The sequence below is a fragment of the Gobio gobio genome (genome assembly GCF_949357685.1).
Source record: "Gobio gobio genome assembly, chromosome: 5".
Classification (NCBI taxonomy): domain Eukaryota; kingdom Metazoa; phylum Chordata; class Actinopteri; order Cypriniformes; family Gobionidae; genus Gobio; species Gobio gobio.
This window is the reverse complement of record NC_137101.1, coordinates 27,381,807-27,395,727: the sequence shown is the minus strand read 5'-3', so window position 1 is coordinate 27,395,727 and position 13,921 is coordinate 27,381,807. Positions and strand designations below refer to the sequence as shown.

At 40.4% G+C, this 13,921-nt stretch overlaps 2 protein-coding genes across 2 annotated transcripts in view; one reads left to right on the top strand and one right to left on the bottom strand.

Moving 5' to 3' along the window:
• LOC307126812 (copine-8) overlaps positions 1-13,921 on the bottom strand; it is a 153,514-nt gene that overhangs the window by 118,548 nt on the left and 21,045 nt on the right. The window lies entirely within an intron of this gene.
• LOC307127185 (zona pellucida sperm-binding protein 4-like) lies at positions 1,412-13,251 on the top strand (the record flags this gene model as incomplete). The annotated part of the gene is made up of 10 exons (XM_079818293.1): positions 1,412-1,528; positions 5,007-5,070; positions 7,985-8,089; positions 8,162-8,349; positions 8,421-8,518; positions 8,598-8,755; positions 8,836-9,028; positions 9,098-9,245; positions 9,335-9,407; positions 13,037-13,251. The coding sequence occupies 10 exons, from the start codon at positions 1,412-1,414 to the stop codon at positions 13,249-13,251; spliced, it is 1,359 nt and encodes a 452-aa protein (XP_079674419.1).

The following is a 13,921-nucleotide window of genomic DNA, read 5'->3' as shown; positions in this document are numbered from 1 at the left end:
ATGTCCTTGATTATTGTCATTTTTGGTCTTATGCTATTCTGAAGTTCTATAAAACTTACAAATGTACAGATCTACACTATACATTTTTTTGTACAATGCAATTACATGGTCAGAACATTGCAAAATCAAGACTTCAGTGAAGGGAAAATCAAGACAAGGGCTGAAAATTAGGAGGGGGAGGGTACAATTCAGCACAAACAGTTATCTAATTACTGGCTTCATTTAAACTCTGTTCAGAAAAAAATGGAGGGATGATAAAGTGAGAGATACAGAGCATGACAGGTCTTCAGCGCAGTCACAAATCGCTGTGGGACCCCAGTGAGGCTGGAGGCAGTTACCCTGACAACTAACTGCTGCCTTGACTGACACCTGCTCGATCTCTCTGAATAACATGTATAGAGATCTCAAACAGGAATATACAGAGATCTCACTTCTCTTTTTCATTCCTCTATTTTCCGATTAGATATCTTTCATCATTTTAACAAACGCAGAGAACCTGCTCTTTTGATTGGCCCTATGACAGCGTTGCCTTGGTGACATACTGGGCTCTGATGGCCCCCCGGGACCTCACCTAGCTGACGTCAGGTCCAGGCTGAGAAATAAATTGGATCTGTGTGAGAAGAGAGTAGCTAGATGACTCCTACAGAACAGTTAGTCATACAGCAACTAATTACATGAAAAAGCCTTAACCAATTTATCATGGGGTTTTTTGTTCTTCATGTGTCGGCTGGAGAGGAGAGGTAAAGGAGAGGAGATGAGTGTAGACGAGAGGAGATGTAGAGGAGAGGTAGAGGAGACGAGTGTAGAGGAGGAGAGAAGCTGTAGAGGAGAGGAGAGGAGATGTAGAGGACTGTAGAGGAGGAGAGGAGTGTAGAGGAGAGGAGTGTAGAGGAGGAGAGGAAGAGGAGAGGATATGAGTGTACAGAAGGAGAGGAGATGGAGAGGAGACGAGTGTAGAGGATGAGAGGAGATGTAGAGGAGAGGAGTGTAGAGGAGGAGAGGAGAGGAGATGGAGAGGAAAGGAGAGGATGTGTAGGAGTGAGATGGAGAGGAGTGTAGAGGAGGACAGGATATGTGGAGGAGAGGAGAGGATATGTTGAGGAGAGGAGTGTAGAGGAGGAGAGGAAATGTAGAGGAGAGGAGTGTAGAGGAGATGGGGAGGAGTGTAGAGGAGGAGAGGAAATGTAGAGGAGAGGAGTGTAGAGGAGGAGATGAGAGGAGTGTAGAGGAGATGTAGAGGAGAGGAGTGTAGAGGAGGAGAGGAGAGGATATGTAGAGGAGAGGAGTGCAGAGGAAAGGAGATGGAGAGGAGAGGAGGAGAGGAAAGGAGTGTAGAGGAGGAGAGGAGAGGGAGAGGATTGTAGATGAGGAGAGGATATGTAGAGGAGAGGAGTGTAGAGGAGGAGAGGAGATGGAGAGGGTTGTAGATGAGGAGAGGATATGTAGAGGAGAGGAGTGTAGAGGAGGAGAGGAGATGGAGAGGATTGTAGATGAGGAGAGGATATGTAGAGGAGAGGAGAGGAGTGGAGTAACTAGAAACTAGAGAATTTAGAGAAATGAAAACAGGATAAGGAGAAAAAGAGAATTGGGGAGTAAGGTTGAGAATACCTTAGGAAAGAAGATCAGATTAATAAATAAAAAGGTGAGGAGCGAAGAAAATGAGTGGGAAAGAAGAAAAAAGAAGAAGGTGAGGAAATGACTGGAAGAGAAGAGAAGAAGAGGGAGGTGTAAGGCATAGATAGTGTGTCTCAGCACATCTCACAGGGAGGATGGAAAGAGAGTCACAAAGACGCGACTCAGGGTCTGAGACACAGCTAAACAAATAAGGCAGCAGAACGAGTGAACATCTCTTTCTGCTCCTCGTCTCTCTCCCTCTATCTGCTGGGTTGTCCTCAGACCTCTGTGAAATCCCAGACGATTCTTTTTGGCTTTGGCTTTTCCTGTAGCGTGACCTGGATAACGGCTCCTCAGAGAATACGGCATCTAACTGAACTAGATTCAAAGCGCTCCGACAGAGAGAGGTGCCTTCACACTCACAACACAAGCACTTCACTCCAGCAGCTCGGCACATGACTCGAGTGCCTCAAATTGGAAAGACTCCTCAATTATTGATGTAAGAAAAAAATGTCACAAACGCGGAAGCTTCCAGGGATGAGAGGCAGAATATGCAAATCCAAACACAACATTTGAACTGTTAGTTCGCATTATACTTTGAGAAGAAATTCAGAGCTCTGTGGCTTGGTAAACATGACAAGCGCTCAGATATTTCATGATCGGTGTGGTACAGGTGGTGCACACACACACACACACACGGAACACGGGTGACCATCTGCAGTGCTATTGCTTGAATATTCTCAGTGCCTTTTTCAAGAAACCTGCCCTAATTTCATCTGACAGGGGCTGTGAGAGCCTGGAACCTGTTTGCATACGTGCTCTCTTTTGCGGACTACACACACACACACACGTTTTTATGTGGACTTTTCACAGACATAATGATTTTTATACTGTACAAACTGTATATTTTTTTCTGTACCCTTACACTAACACTAACCCTACCCCTAAACCTACCCATCACAGAAAACCTTTTTACATTTTCAAAAACATCTAGTCTTACTTTTAAGCTGTTTTCCTCATGGGGATAAAACATGTCCCCAAAAGGACAAGAAATTTGGATATTGCCATCTTTGTTGAGGAATTTTGTCCCCATAATGTAGGGTTTACTAGGACACACACACAAAGTAAAAAAAAATCAGTATATAGAATTCAGTAACTGCACAAAATCTAATGTGTTACAATAATACTGAATTCCAAATTTCAGTAGGAAATCAATTACGACAAACATAAAAAAATAAAACAAGTATTTTCAAAAATAAAATGCACTGAAGGATACTAGCGTAAATAATTTGGCTATGATTGATAATAGTGTAAATAGCTATGTTTTGTTGCTGAGAACCAACAAAACGAGGCTCTTAAAAAAATTGTTATTCAATGTTTCCAAAACAACAAAAGACCTCAAATGTTATGTATTTGATTTAATAATGGAATTCAACTAATGCACATCCATATGATAAAGTCTTTAAGTGCTTAGCAAAATAAACAGCACCCCAATATCTATGTAAAATTTTTATTAATATGCATCCATGATGAATGCGCCTACTGGATGTAATAAAACAAAAAGTAAAATGGAGAAATATTGCACACATTAGAACATATTATAAATATGATAAATTGAGCGTCAGCGTCAGTTCTGGCAGGCCAAGTAGTCAAGACGCAGCTAACGTTATTGGTAACAACACTGTCTCATCAGCTGATTTGCATCAGCTGTTTCAACTCCCCTCGTTACTGATGGCTACGCTAAAAGCAGGGCGCCTATTTAAAGCAGATCAAGTTCGCTCTTACTACTAGCTGCTCGCTGCTTTGCAACCCGCCACCTCCCCACCTCCTCCTGTCGTGTATAACGTGGCATTTGTTTGTCATCGTTGCTGCTCTGTTCATAGGGGGAATAGTTAAGCTCTCCCAGTCCTAAACTGGTAAGCGTTCCCTGATGCTGCTGCTGTCCTCTGACTCTCTGCTATTTCATGGTGCTCATGAAAGGTCAGAGGACTCCCTGAACAGAGCCATACCGCCAAAAACAAATTTAATTCAGAATTCATCAACTGATTGCAATTCAATAAAAATTTCTAAATCATTTTTATTGTCATGTGTGTTCTTGACTTAATGGACCTGACAGAAATACAGATTAACGTCAATGGCGGTTTAAACATTTTTTAATTAGTTCAATCTATTTCTTTTGAGAGCAAATGAATTTTCAAATAAATTTTCTATCCTTTCTTATTATCCTTTATCTCTGAATTGCATTAAATTAATTACAGAAGCTACAGAAGACATGTGGTTGCTGTGATATATGACTCTTCTTAATAATGTACATATAATGAGTGCCAGTTCTGGCTTCTGATTGCTTGATATAGCGTTCTGGCAATGCTAAAATCCATCCATAAAATCATAGTATCTACTGCATTTAATGAATAACTTACTTCTCGAATATAAAAAAAGAAGAAGTTATATAAATAAGCATATGAATAAAATCCAGCCTAAAATATATCATAAAATAGTTATCAAAATATTATAATATTGTATTTAATTGACAGTATCGCATCAGACAAAAAATTCCACTCATTCACTGCTATAGGAGAGGAAAAATCTTTGGGCTTGCTATTATTAAACCTCTTATTTAAAAAAAAAACATAGCTTGATCCTACAGAATTAGTCAATTACAGGCCAATCTCAAATATACCCTTTCTGTCAAAAATACTACAAAAGGCAGTGTCCTCACAACTATGCTCCTTTTTAGAAAGAAATTATCACCTGATGATCACCTGATGGAGTTTTGGTTCCTTGCCACGTCGCCTCTGTTGCCTTTGGCTTTTGGCTTGCTTAGTTGGGGACACTAAATATTCAACTATATTACTGATATATTTACCGCCCGCATCATCACTAAATGAGAACTGAACTGAGCTGGATGACATCACTGTTTTCTCTAGAGTGACTGTACAGCCGAATCAAATTCTGTTGCATTATTTTCCTGTTAACACTGTGAAGCTGCTTTGAAACAATCTGCATTGTAAAAAGCGCTATATTAATCAAGGTGACTTGAAAAATTATTAGACAAATAATAGCAAATGATACCTCAAACTGCCAGAGACTTGCATCTACAGTATAAATGCAATCAGACACATTTTTGTCCATGACAGCTCAATTACTGGGAAAAAAAGTTTCTACCAACAGTAACAATGATTTTACACAAACAGCCGATGAATCATGTATTGCATACTGACAGAAGGCCATGATTAATAAGACACGATTAAAATCTCCTGAATTCTTAATACAACCCTGAATATGTTAAAGATTAAGAATCTGAGAGCAAGTGGACAAAAATGAAAGGCTGTGTTTCAATTCACTTTTTCATGCCCTTCCCTCACTAACTTCTCTCTGTGTTGTTGACTCAGATGTACATCATTGCTTACATTGCACCAATGCATCTACCCAAAGTACTTAGGGCAAGCTCCAGGGGTGCTTCTCAATATCCCTCCTCGTTTCCTCGCTCCTCCGTCCTCCATCCTATGACCCGGAAACCGACGAGCTCAGCCATCTTGTAGGACATCTCAATTCTCTAATTGCATCGCGAGGAGGCGAGGATCGAGGAGTGAGGATGCTTCCTGAGGAGTCATGAGCGAGGATACATGGGTGTATCCTTTGAGGAAGTGTTTTATCGACTAAACGTGACGCGCGTATTAATTCTCCTCGCCCTTCACATCTTGCCACAGTTTATTGACACAAATGTATTTCAAATAACAACAACTCACAGTTGCAGAATTATATCAAAGCACAAGAAAATGAAAGAAACAAACTGTAATACTATAAACCACAAATAAAAAGCAGTTAATAACTGGGAATAAATAGTTGTTATTAATAACTGGTAATATTAAATAAAAGATGGACAAATTTATTATTTTGTTGGGGTAGAAACTATTACAATATAAATAGTTATCGTGCAAACTAAATCCAGCGATGTAGAGTCATCATGAATTGACGACGCTTTGAAGTGACGCAAAAGGGAGCGAGGATATATCATTTCACTCAATTCCTCCATCCTCACGTCTTTTCCTTGCATCCTTCCCTCGCATCCTAAAGAGGTGGAGCTAAGATGCGAGGAAAGGAGGCGAGGAAAGGAAACGAGGATGCACAAATAAGAATTGAGAAGCACCCCAGTAGCAAACCTGAGCATGAACCTTTTAATTTAGGCTTGTTTGAGATGCGCCTCGCCTCGCCTGCAGTTCAGCCGAGACTAGGCGGCTGCAGTGAGGGGAGGAGTGAAAAAAGTGCAGGCAAGATGGACAGTTCTCTCTTCTCGTAGTGGATCTGACACCTGCGAGATCAAAGGCGGATATCGCGGGATTCACACTCGTGCGCTTTGTTGCTGATAAACTGGATCTAATTTAAGTTCTGTTACTTTTATATGAAAATAAATATTATGAACAAGACACCCAAAGTTTTTGTTATTTATTTCCATTCGAAAGACGTGTTTATCAATCATTTTGACTTTAATTAGGCCTACATACATGTTTGTATATATATATATATATATATATTATAAATATAACAACAATCACATAACCCACAGAGAGATCGCCTTTGTTAGAGAGTTTGGGAATATTCACACATAAAAACATTATATCAGAGTTTTAAAATCAAACATTTTTAAAAAGAACCATACATCACGGTTGCTCAGCGCAGTCGGTGGAGAGCAACTGCGCTCAACTGCAGAATCCGACACATTCGCCTTTCGCTCGCGAGAGTTTTTTGACATAAGTCTGCATGACATCAGAGCAAGGCAGACCGCCCTCGGACACATTTCTAACCGGAATGCATCCCGCGCTGATCACCAGTGATCGGTTCTGCGCAGATTTTGCTCATCTCAAACAAGCCTTTTGTCTTCAATATGATAAATCTGACTAATTGGAATCAAGAAACATCTCATGTGTATCATTTTGAGAACCAATGAGAATATTCTGGTAGCGTAAGCTCCCATTTGGGCAAGTCTGGAGAATCATGACTGTTAATGAAGAGGGAGGGATAATCGTTAATTAGCCAAAATCTGTAGAATACAAAAAGATCAAAGGGCAGCATCTCAACAGTGTAACTAGCTGTTAAACAATGGCAGGAAGTTGGTGTGTTGTTCAATCTCTGGCACTTTGTGTGTGGGTTTTTGCTTTCTGTCATGCTGTTCCACAGTGGAGTAATCTGCCCCAGATTCCTCAAGCTCTGATGATACAGCAAACTGACCAGCGGGCTCAACAACAAGCTAGTCAACAGTTTCCACAGCAGGTTCAACAACAAGCTAGTCAACAGTTTCCTCAGCAGGTTCAGTGGCAAGCTAGTCAACAGTTTCCACAACAATCTAGTCAACAGTTTCCTCAGCAGGTTCAACAATCTAGTCAACAGTTTCCTCAGCAGGTTCAACAATCTAGTCAACAGTTTCCTCCACAGGTTCAACAATCTAGTCAACCGTTTTCTCAGCAGGTTCAACAGCAAGCTAGTCAACAGTTTCCTCAGCAGGTTCAAAAGCAAGCTAGTCAACAGTTTCCTCAGAAGGTTCAACAGCAAGCTAGTCAACAGTTTCCTCAGAAGGTTCAACAGCAAGCTAGTCAACAGTTTCCTCAGAAGGTTCAACAGCAAGCTAGTCAACAGTTTCCTCAGAAGGTTCAACAGCAAGCTAGTCAACAGTTTCCTCAGAAGGTTCAACAGCAAGCTAGTCAACAGGTTCAACAATCTAGTCAACCGTTTCCTCAGCAGGTTCAACAGCAAGCTAGTCAGTTTCCTCAGCAAGTTCAGCAAGCTAGTCAACAGTTTCCTCAGCAAGTTCAACAATCTAGTCAAAAGTTTCCTCAGCAGGTTCAACAGCAAGCTAGTCAACAGTTTCCTCAGAAGTTTCCACAACAAGCTAGTCAACAGTTTCCTCAGCAGGTTCAACAGCAAGCTAGTCAACAGTTTCCTCAGAAGTTTCCACAACAAGCTAGTCAACAGTTTCCTCAGAAGTTTCCACAACAAGCTAGTCAACAGTTTCCTCAGCAGGTTCAACAGCAAGCTAGTCAACAGTTTCCTCAGCAGGTTCAACAGCAAGCTAGTCAACAGTTTCCTCAGCAGGTTCAACAGCAAGCTAGTCAGTTTCCACAGCAAGCTAGTCAACAGTTTCCCCAGAAGTTTCTACAGCAAGCTAGTCAACAGTTTCCTCAGAAGTTTCCACAGCAAGCTAGTCAACAGTTTCCTCAGAAGTTTCTACAGCAAGCTAGTCAACAGTTTCCTCAGAAGTTTCCACAGCAAGCTAGTCAACAGTTTCCACAGCAGGTTAAACAGCAAGCTAGTCAACAGTTTCAGCCTAAGCAGCCAGTGGCACAGGCAGAGCCCCTTGACAAATGTGCTGTAGCTGATTATGAGCAGATCCAATGTGGCCCACATGGTATCAGTGGTGCTGAGTGTGAAGCTATCAACTGCTGCTTTAACGGACAGCAGTGTTACTATGGGAAGGCAGGTAAGAGTGTTGAGTCAATGTAAAGGTCTTCATGTTGCACTGCTCCTCAGCAATATCATGCTCCTGTTCCAGTGACTGTCCAGTGTATAAGAGATGGTCAGTTTGTGGTAGTGGTGGCTAGAGATGTTACGCTACCTCGCTTGAGCCTGGATTCAGTCCGTCTCCTGGGTGGAAATGACCCACCTTGCAGTTCTGTGGGATTCACACCTTCCTTTGCTATATACCAGTTCCCTGTCACTGCATGTGGCACGAGCATGATGGTGAGTAGCTGCTTGTGGTTCTGTTCTGCATGGCTTGGAATGGACTGGATGCCAACAGTAACTATTTGCAGGAGGACAATGGATATGTGGTGTATGAAAACAGAATGACCTCCTCGTATGAAGTGGGTGTCGGACCACTTGGTTCCATCACAAGGGACAGCCACTTTGAGTAGGATTTTTTTTTTTTTTTGCTTTAGCCTAAATGTTAATCCTTTATAAATGCTACAAGCTCATTGTTTGTTGTCCAGGCTTCTCTTCCAGTGTAGGTACTCTGCTACTTTTGTGGAAGCTCTGGTTGTGGAGGTCAACACGGTTCCTGCACCTCCACCAGCAGCTGCTCCTGGACCCCTCAGGGTGGAGCTTAGACTGGCAAATGGTCAATGTGTCACCAAAGGCTGTGCAGAAGGTAAGTGTTTTTCTCTAGTATGCATAAGTGTTTTGTAAAACTTTTGCAGCAGTTTCTGGTTAAACACTGGTATTTTCCAGGGGATGAGGCATACACGTCCTACTACAGTGGTGCTGATTATCCAGTCACAAAAGTCCTGCGGGAGCCTGTGTATGTTGAGGTGCGCATTTTGGAGAGGACCGACCCCAACATTGTCCTAATGCTGGGACATTGCTGGGCGACATCAACCCCAAGTCCACTCAGTCTACCCCAGTGGGACCTTCTGGTCGATGGGTGAGTAAGGCAAGTCTTTATCCATCTAGTGTGCTGTAAGGCATTTCTGACTGCCTATTTGCTTTTCAGATGCCCTTACCAGGATGACCATTACCTGACCACATTAGTTCCGGTGACTGGATCTTCTGGTCTTCAGTTCCCAACCCACTACAAGCGCTTTGTTGTGAAGATGTTCACATTTGTGAATCCAGCATCACTGGCTCCTTTGCACGAAACCGTATGCTCCACAGCCTTACCTGAACCCTTAATATCAGTCTTGTTATAGGGATTCCTATGGTTTAACCCTCCCCCCCCCCCCTCTGTTAGATCTTCATCCACTGTAGTACAGCAGTGTGCCATCCCTCTTCTGGCTCCTGTGAGCAAAGCTGCACTAGGAAAAGTGAGTGCTTGCTGTACACTGACTTCAGAAACCATGAGAATTTGGTTTAAGTGCACCTCATGATTCTAGCTTTCTTTTCCAGGAAGAGATGCTAACATCAAGACCATCTCTAGTGGGCAAACTGTGGTGTCTAGTGGAGAAGTTAACCTGGTCATGTGAATTTAGTGGTTTTAATAAACCTCTTGAAATTCAACAGTCTCTCTCTTTGGTATTGATTTCTGATGAGTCAGATCTTTCATGACTGTTCTGTTTGATTTATTGGACCACACTACTAAACCAAACCTTTTTTTTTTTTTTTTTAAGTTGTGCTGTACTCGACCTAAACAAGTCACGCTTCTACCCAAGCTTGAACTATTTGCTAAGCTCCAGCTGCTAACCTGGGCCCCTGTTCTTAGTGGTATCAAATTAGGGGTAGTTTAGCTTGCCTGTTTTACATGTGACTTGTCATGCAAGTACAGCATTGTATTTGCAATAAAATAAGTCTCAACCTGCATTGTCCTTTAATCCCAAATTGGGAGAACGGCTTTATTGATGTGGCACTAGGCTATTTCACAGTGAACACTTCATAATCTGTCCAAAACAGGCCAAATAAATCTCATCTAAACAGTCTTGCGTCTAAAATTGTTGCAGCAGGATTCATATTTAAATGGTCTTTGCGGTTTAATATTTACAGACACTAACAGAATAAACTTTCCTCACAATCATCGGTTGTATATGTTGCTCTTAGAAATAAAAAAAGTGGCTTATTCCTCACTGTCTCAAAACAAAGTACGTGCTCTAAACAACTGACATATCTCTTTTCAAACAGATTACATAATTGTTTTTGATTTACATTATTTAAAACCTGACATTTGCCTCATATTTGTGATACGTATTCCTTTAAATGTATAGTTCATTTTCTGTAGTATCAGATTGGACTTCATTTACAGGCTACAGATCACATTTGTTTTATTTTGCAAAAAGCACATTTTGTTTGAGTAAAAGTAATTAAATGTACAAATTAAGGTAGCTACTTATCAGATAATGTATAACTTGCCTGAATGATAAGTTATTTGAGTCTCTTTGGCACTAAGAAAAATCAAGGCGGTCACGCTCATGTGATCTTCAACCTCTAGGGGTAAAGCTAGTTTTTAAGACGGGGTCTTAACATGGAGGCTAGGATTATACAACTGGCCCCTGAGTTTGTTTAACTACCATCATGGAACAATCAACATTAAAATATAAATAGTTAAATAGTTACAATATAAAATTTCAGCTCACATATAGTAAATTTTATAGCTTTATTTATTTTAAAGCTTATTTGTGTAACCGTTATATAGGCTATTTATATTTTAAAGTGCCTATTAAGGATATAATTACATTATATTATAAGCATTGTTAAAAGCCAGACGCTTTAGTCTTTAAAAAACATTTGCTATGTAGTGACCTTTAATTTGGAGTAGAAAAAGGGGGAGTGACTTTATTCCATCAGAGGTGTGTCACTTTGCTCGCAGCTTATTGGCCCAATTTCAGTTTGAGATCTCTTATCCAGAACATAACCTGCCCTGGAGCACTTTAATGGTACCTAAAACCCAGGATTGGCACAAACGAAGCTTAAACATATCTGGCTAGCCAGCTAAACCAGCTTCATGGTATAGGCCCCAGGTGTCAAAGTTAGGTTCAATTTGATTTTATGGACCTTCAGTTCGTTTTCATTAGTCACATGTCTTTGTTTGATTTTCCCGCCACTACTTTGTTACCATGGTCACTTCATTATGAGTTTTTTCTGTTCAGCTGTGTTTGATTAATTGCCTCGTTTGAGTTCCTATTTATGATGTACCTTCTCAGTCACACTTTGTCACCTTTTCATCACGTTTAGTATGTTTTGCTTCTGCCTGTTCGCCTGCCTAGTGGAATATTATTATTCAACTTTGAGTTTTGGAATTCTACTCTGTCTTCACCTGCCTTTTGCAAACTCATGTGACAGCAGGTTTGGTTCTATAGGAACTGAGTTTGACACCCCTGCTCAAACCCCATTCCACTCATGCGTATGTGTTCAAGAATGTCTCATTGCGTTCCTGTAACGTGAGATTATAATCTATCTTGTGTAATAAGCAAAGGTACAGAACAACAGTGTCTCTGCTAAATGAAAAGATCGAGGTAATTACATGCTGTTTGTTCCAACGCACATTAGCAATTGCACTGTTTAATATTCATGAGGAGAGATGGTGACTTAAATGGATTTGTAGTGTGTACTCCACTCGCTTCTAATCACTGGCAATGATTCAGAGAAAACAACAGATGAAAAAATATATATTTGGGCCGTTTTATCTCTTTTTTTATGAGGAGTGCTTATTCAGTACCTATTTAACTTATCTAACTAAATATGTTTTATAAAACATTGTATGGGTGTTATTCATGAAGAATATAAAGAAAATATTTAAACTTCTGGTAAACCATATTTCCTGGATTTTGCTCTGATTAAGTGCAAAGATTTACTGTACACTTTATTCTTTTTAAATTGATTATATACGAAATGGCTTGATTATATACAAATTAGCCATTACTCAGAGATATTTACTATTTAAGCAATGCAGCCTTTCCATATTTTTTATCCAAAATGTATAATACATCAACTTGATGTTAAACATTTCGCAACACTTTGATGTTAAATGTACATTACATACATATAGTTTAATGGTGTTATAAGTTGATTGTGTAAATATATTCCATATGCCTGGAAACATTAAAGGTCCCCTTCTTCGCGATTCCATTGTTCAAACTTTAGTTAGTGTGTAATGTTGCTGTTAGAGCATAAATAATACCTGTAAAATTATAAAGCTCAAAGTTCAATGCCAAGCGAGATATTTTATTTAACAGAAGTTCCCTTTCAAAGCCTACAGCGAACGGCTGGCTTGGACTACATCCTGGTACTTCCTTCTTTAATTACGTCAGTAGAGCAGTAGAACAGACTAACCTCCGCCCACAAAGAAACGCGAAAAAGGGGGCGCGGTCTTGTTGCTGTCCCACGTGGAGAAGCGGACGGTCGCGTGGAGAAAAGGAACTGTTGCGTTGAGTGTGTTTATCGCCATGTCGTCGAGACGCTGTTATTTTAATCCAGGAGTCAAATCACCTTTGTTTGGCTTTCCCAGGGACGCTGTAGAGATTATTGAACGCATACATCTCTCCGTTAAGAGGCGTGACCTTTCCAACGTGCGCTAAGCTGCTGTCAAATTACAACACAGGAACCGCTTTCACATGCGCTAAGCTGTGGTCGAATCACAGCACAGGAACCGCTTGCACAATCAGAACTCGTTACGTGTTTCTGAAGGAGGGACTTTATAGAACAAGGAAATCACCAGCCGTTTTTAGGACAGTGGAAACAGCGGTATACAGATAAGTAAATAGTGTGAAAAATACTGTGTTTTTTTACACGCGAAACATGAACACATGTTATATTGCACACTGTAAACACAATCAAAGCTTCAAAAAACACGAAGAACGGGACCTTTAAACTAAAATGAAAAATTGGACTAAAAAAGAAAGGTTAATTTGTCCCTTTGCAGTATGCAAAACATTCCACATGTGCTAGGTCTTGCTTATTCATGAACACAAACAAACCTAAACTGAAATAAACATCTCATGAACAGACATCAGCTTGTACTTTACCAGACAGTCGTACACAGAAAGAGAGAGAGGGGGGAAGGAAAAACAGGCCCACGCCCCTCCACTTTGCCAGCTTTCCTACATGCCAATCACGGGAAGTTTGTGGCAGCGTGGGAGAGAAGCCCTGGGGAGGGGGATGAACACAAGTCGGGAGATTCCTGCACTCTGGGACGTCGTGAGCATGCTCATGAAATACTGAGGATTGCAGATATGTGACCAGAGTAAGGATGACTTCATCAGACCCTGGTTCTCTCTCTCGCCATTTCTGACTTCACTTCTCCTTGCTCTGGTTGCATATGGAAAGGCTGCTGAAGAATGAGCACCATATGATACTAAGAGCCACGTTTTTATGAATATGTATTTTTCAACGTTCTATTACTTTTTTGTTGTTTGCTTTGGCCAAATTCATGGTTAAAAGGCAACATCACATATCCTCATTGGTGGAGAATGAACATAGAAGGCAATCCTAAAATGCATTACAATAATGGTGGACATGTTGAGAAAAATGCGTATAATTATTTTCTATAAAAAGTATACAAATAAATTATATATTTATTTTTACCAGTATTTGTATGTTATGTATTTGTTGTTCTTATATAACAACATATAACAACTATATAAATAATAGTATGAATTTCTAAACATTTCTTTTTTTTTGCAATGCAACATCACACATTGTAAATGTCATGAGGTGTGATAAACTCCTGTGGATGTGTTTTTAAATGATTTTTTAAATTACATGTATCTATTATGGTAAAAATCCACCCAATAGCCTACTTTTTTTATAATCCCCATCAATCATTATCTCTCAAAACAAGCTGTTTCAGATTTCCCGCTACACCTACGTAAGAATAGGGAAACCCCACCCA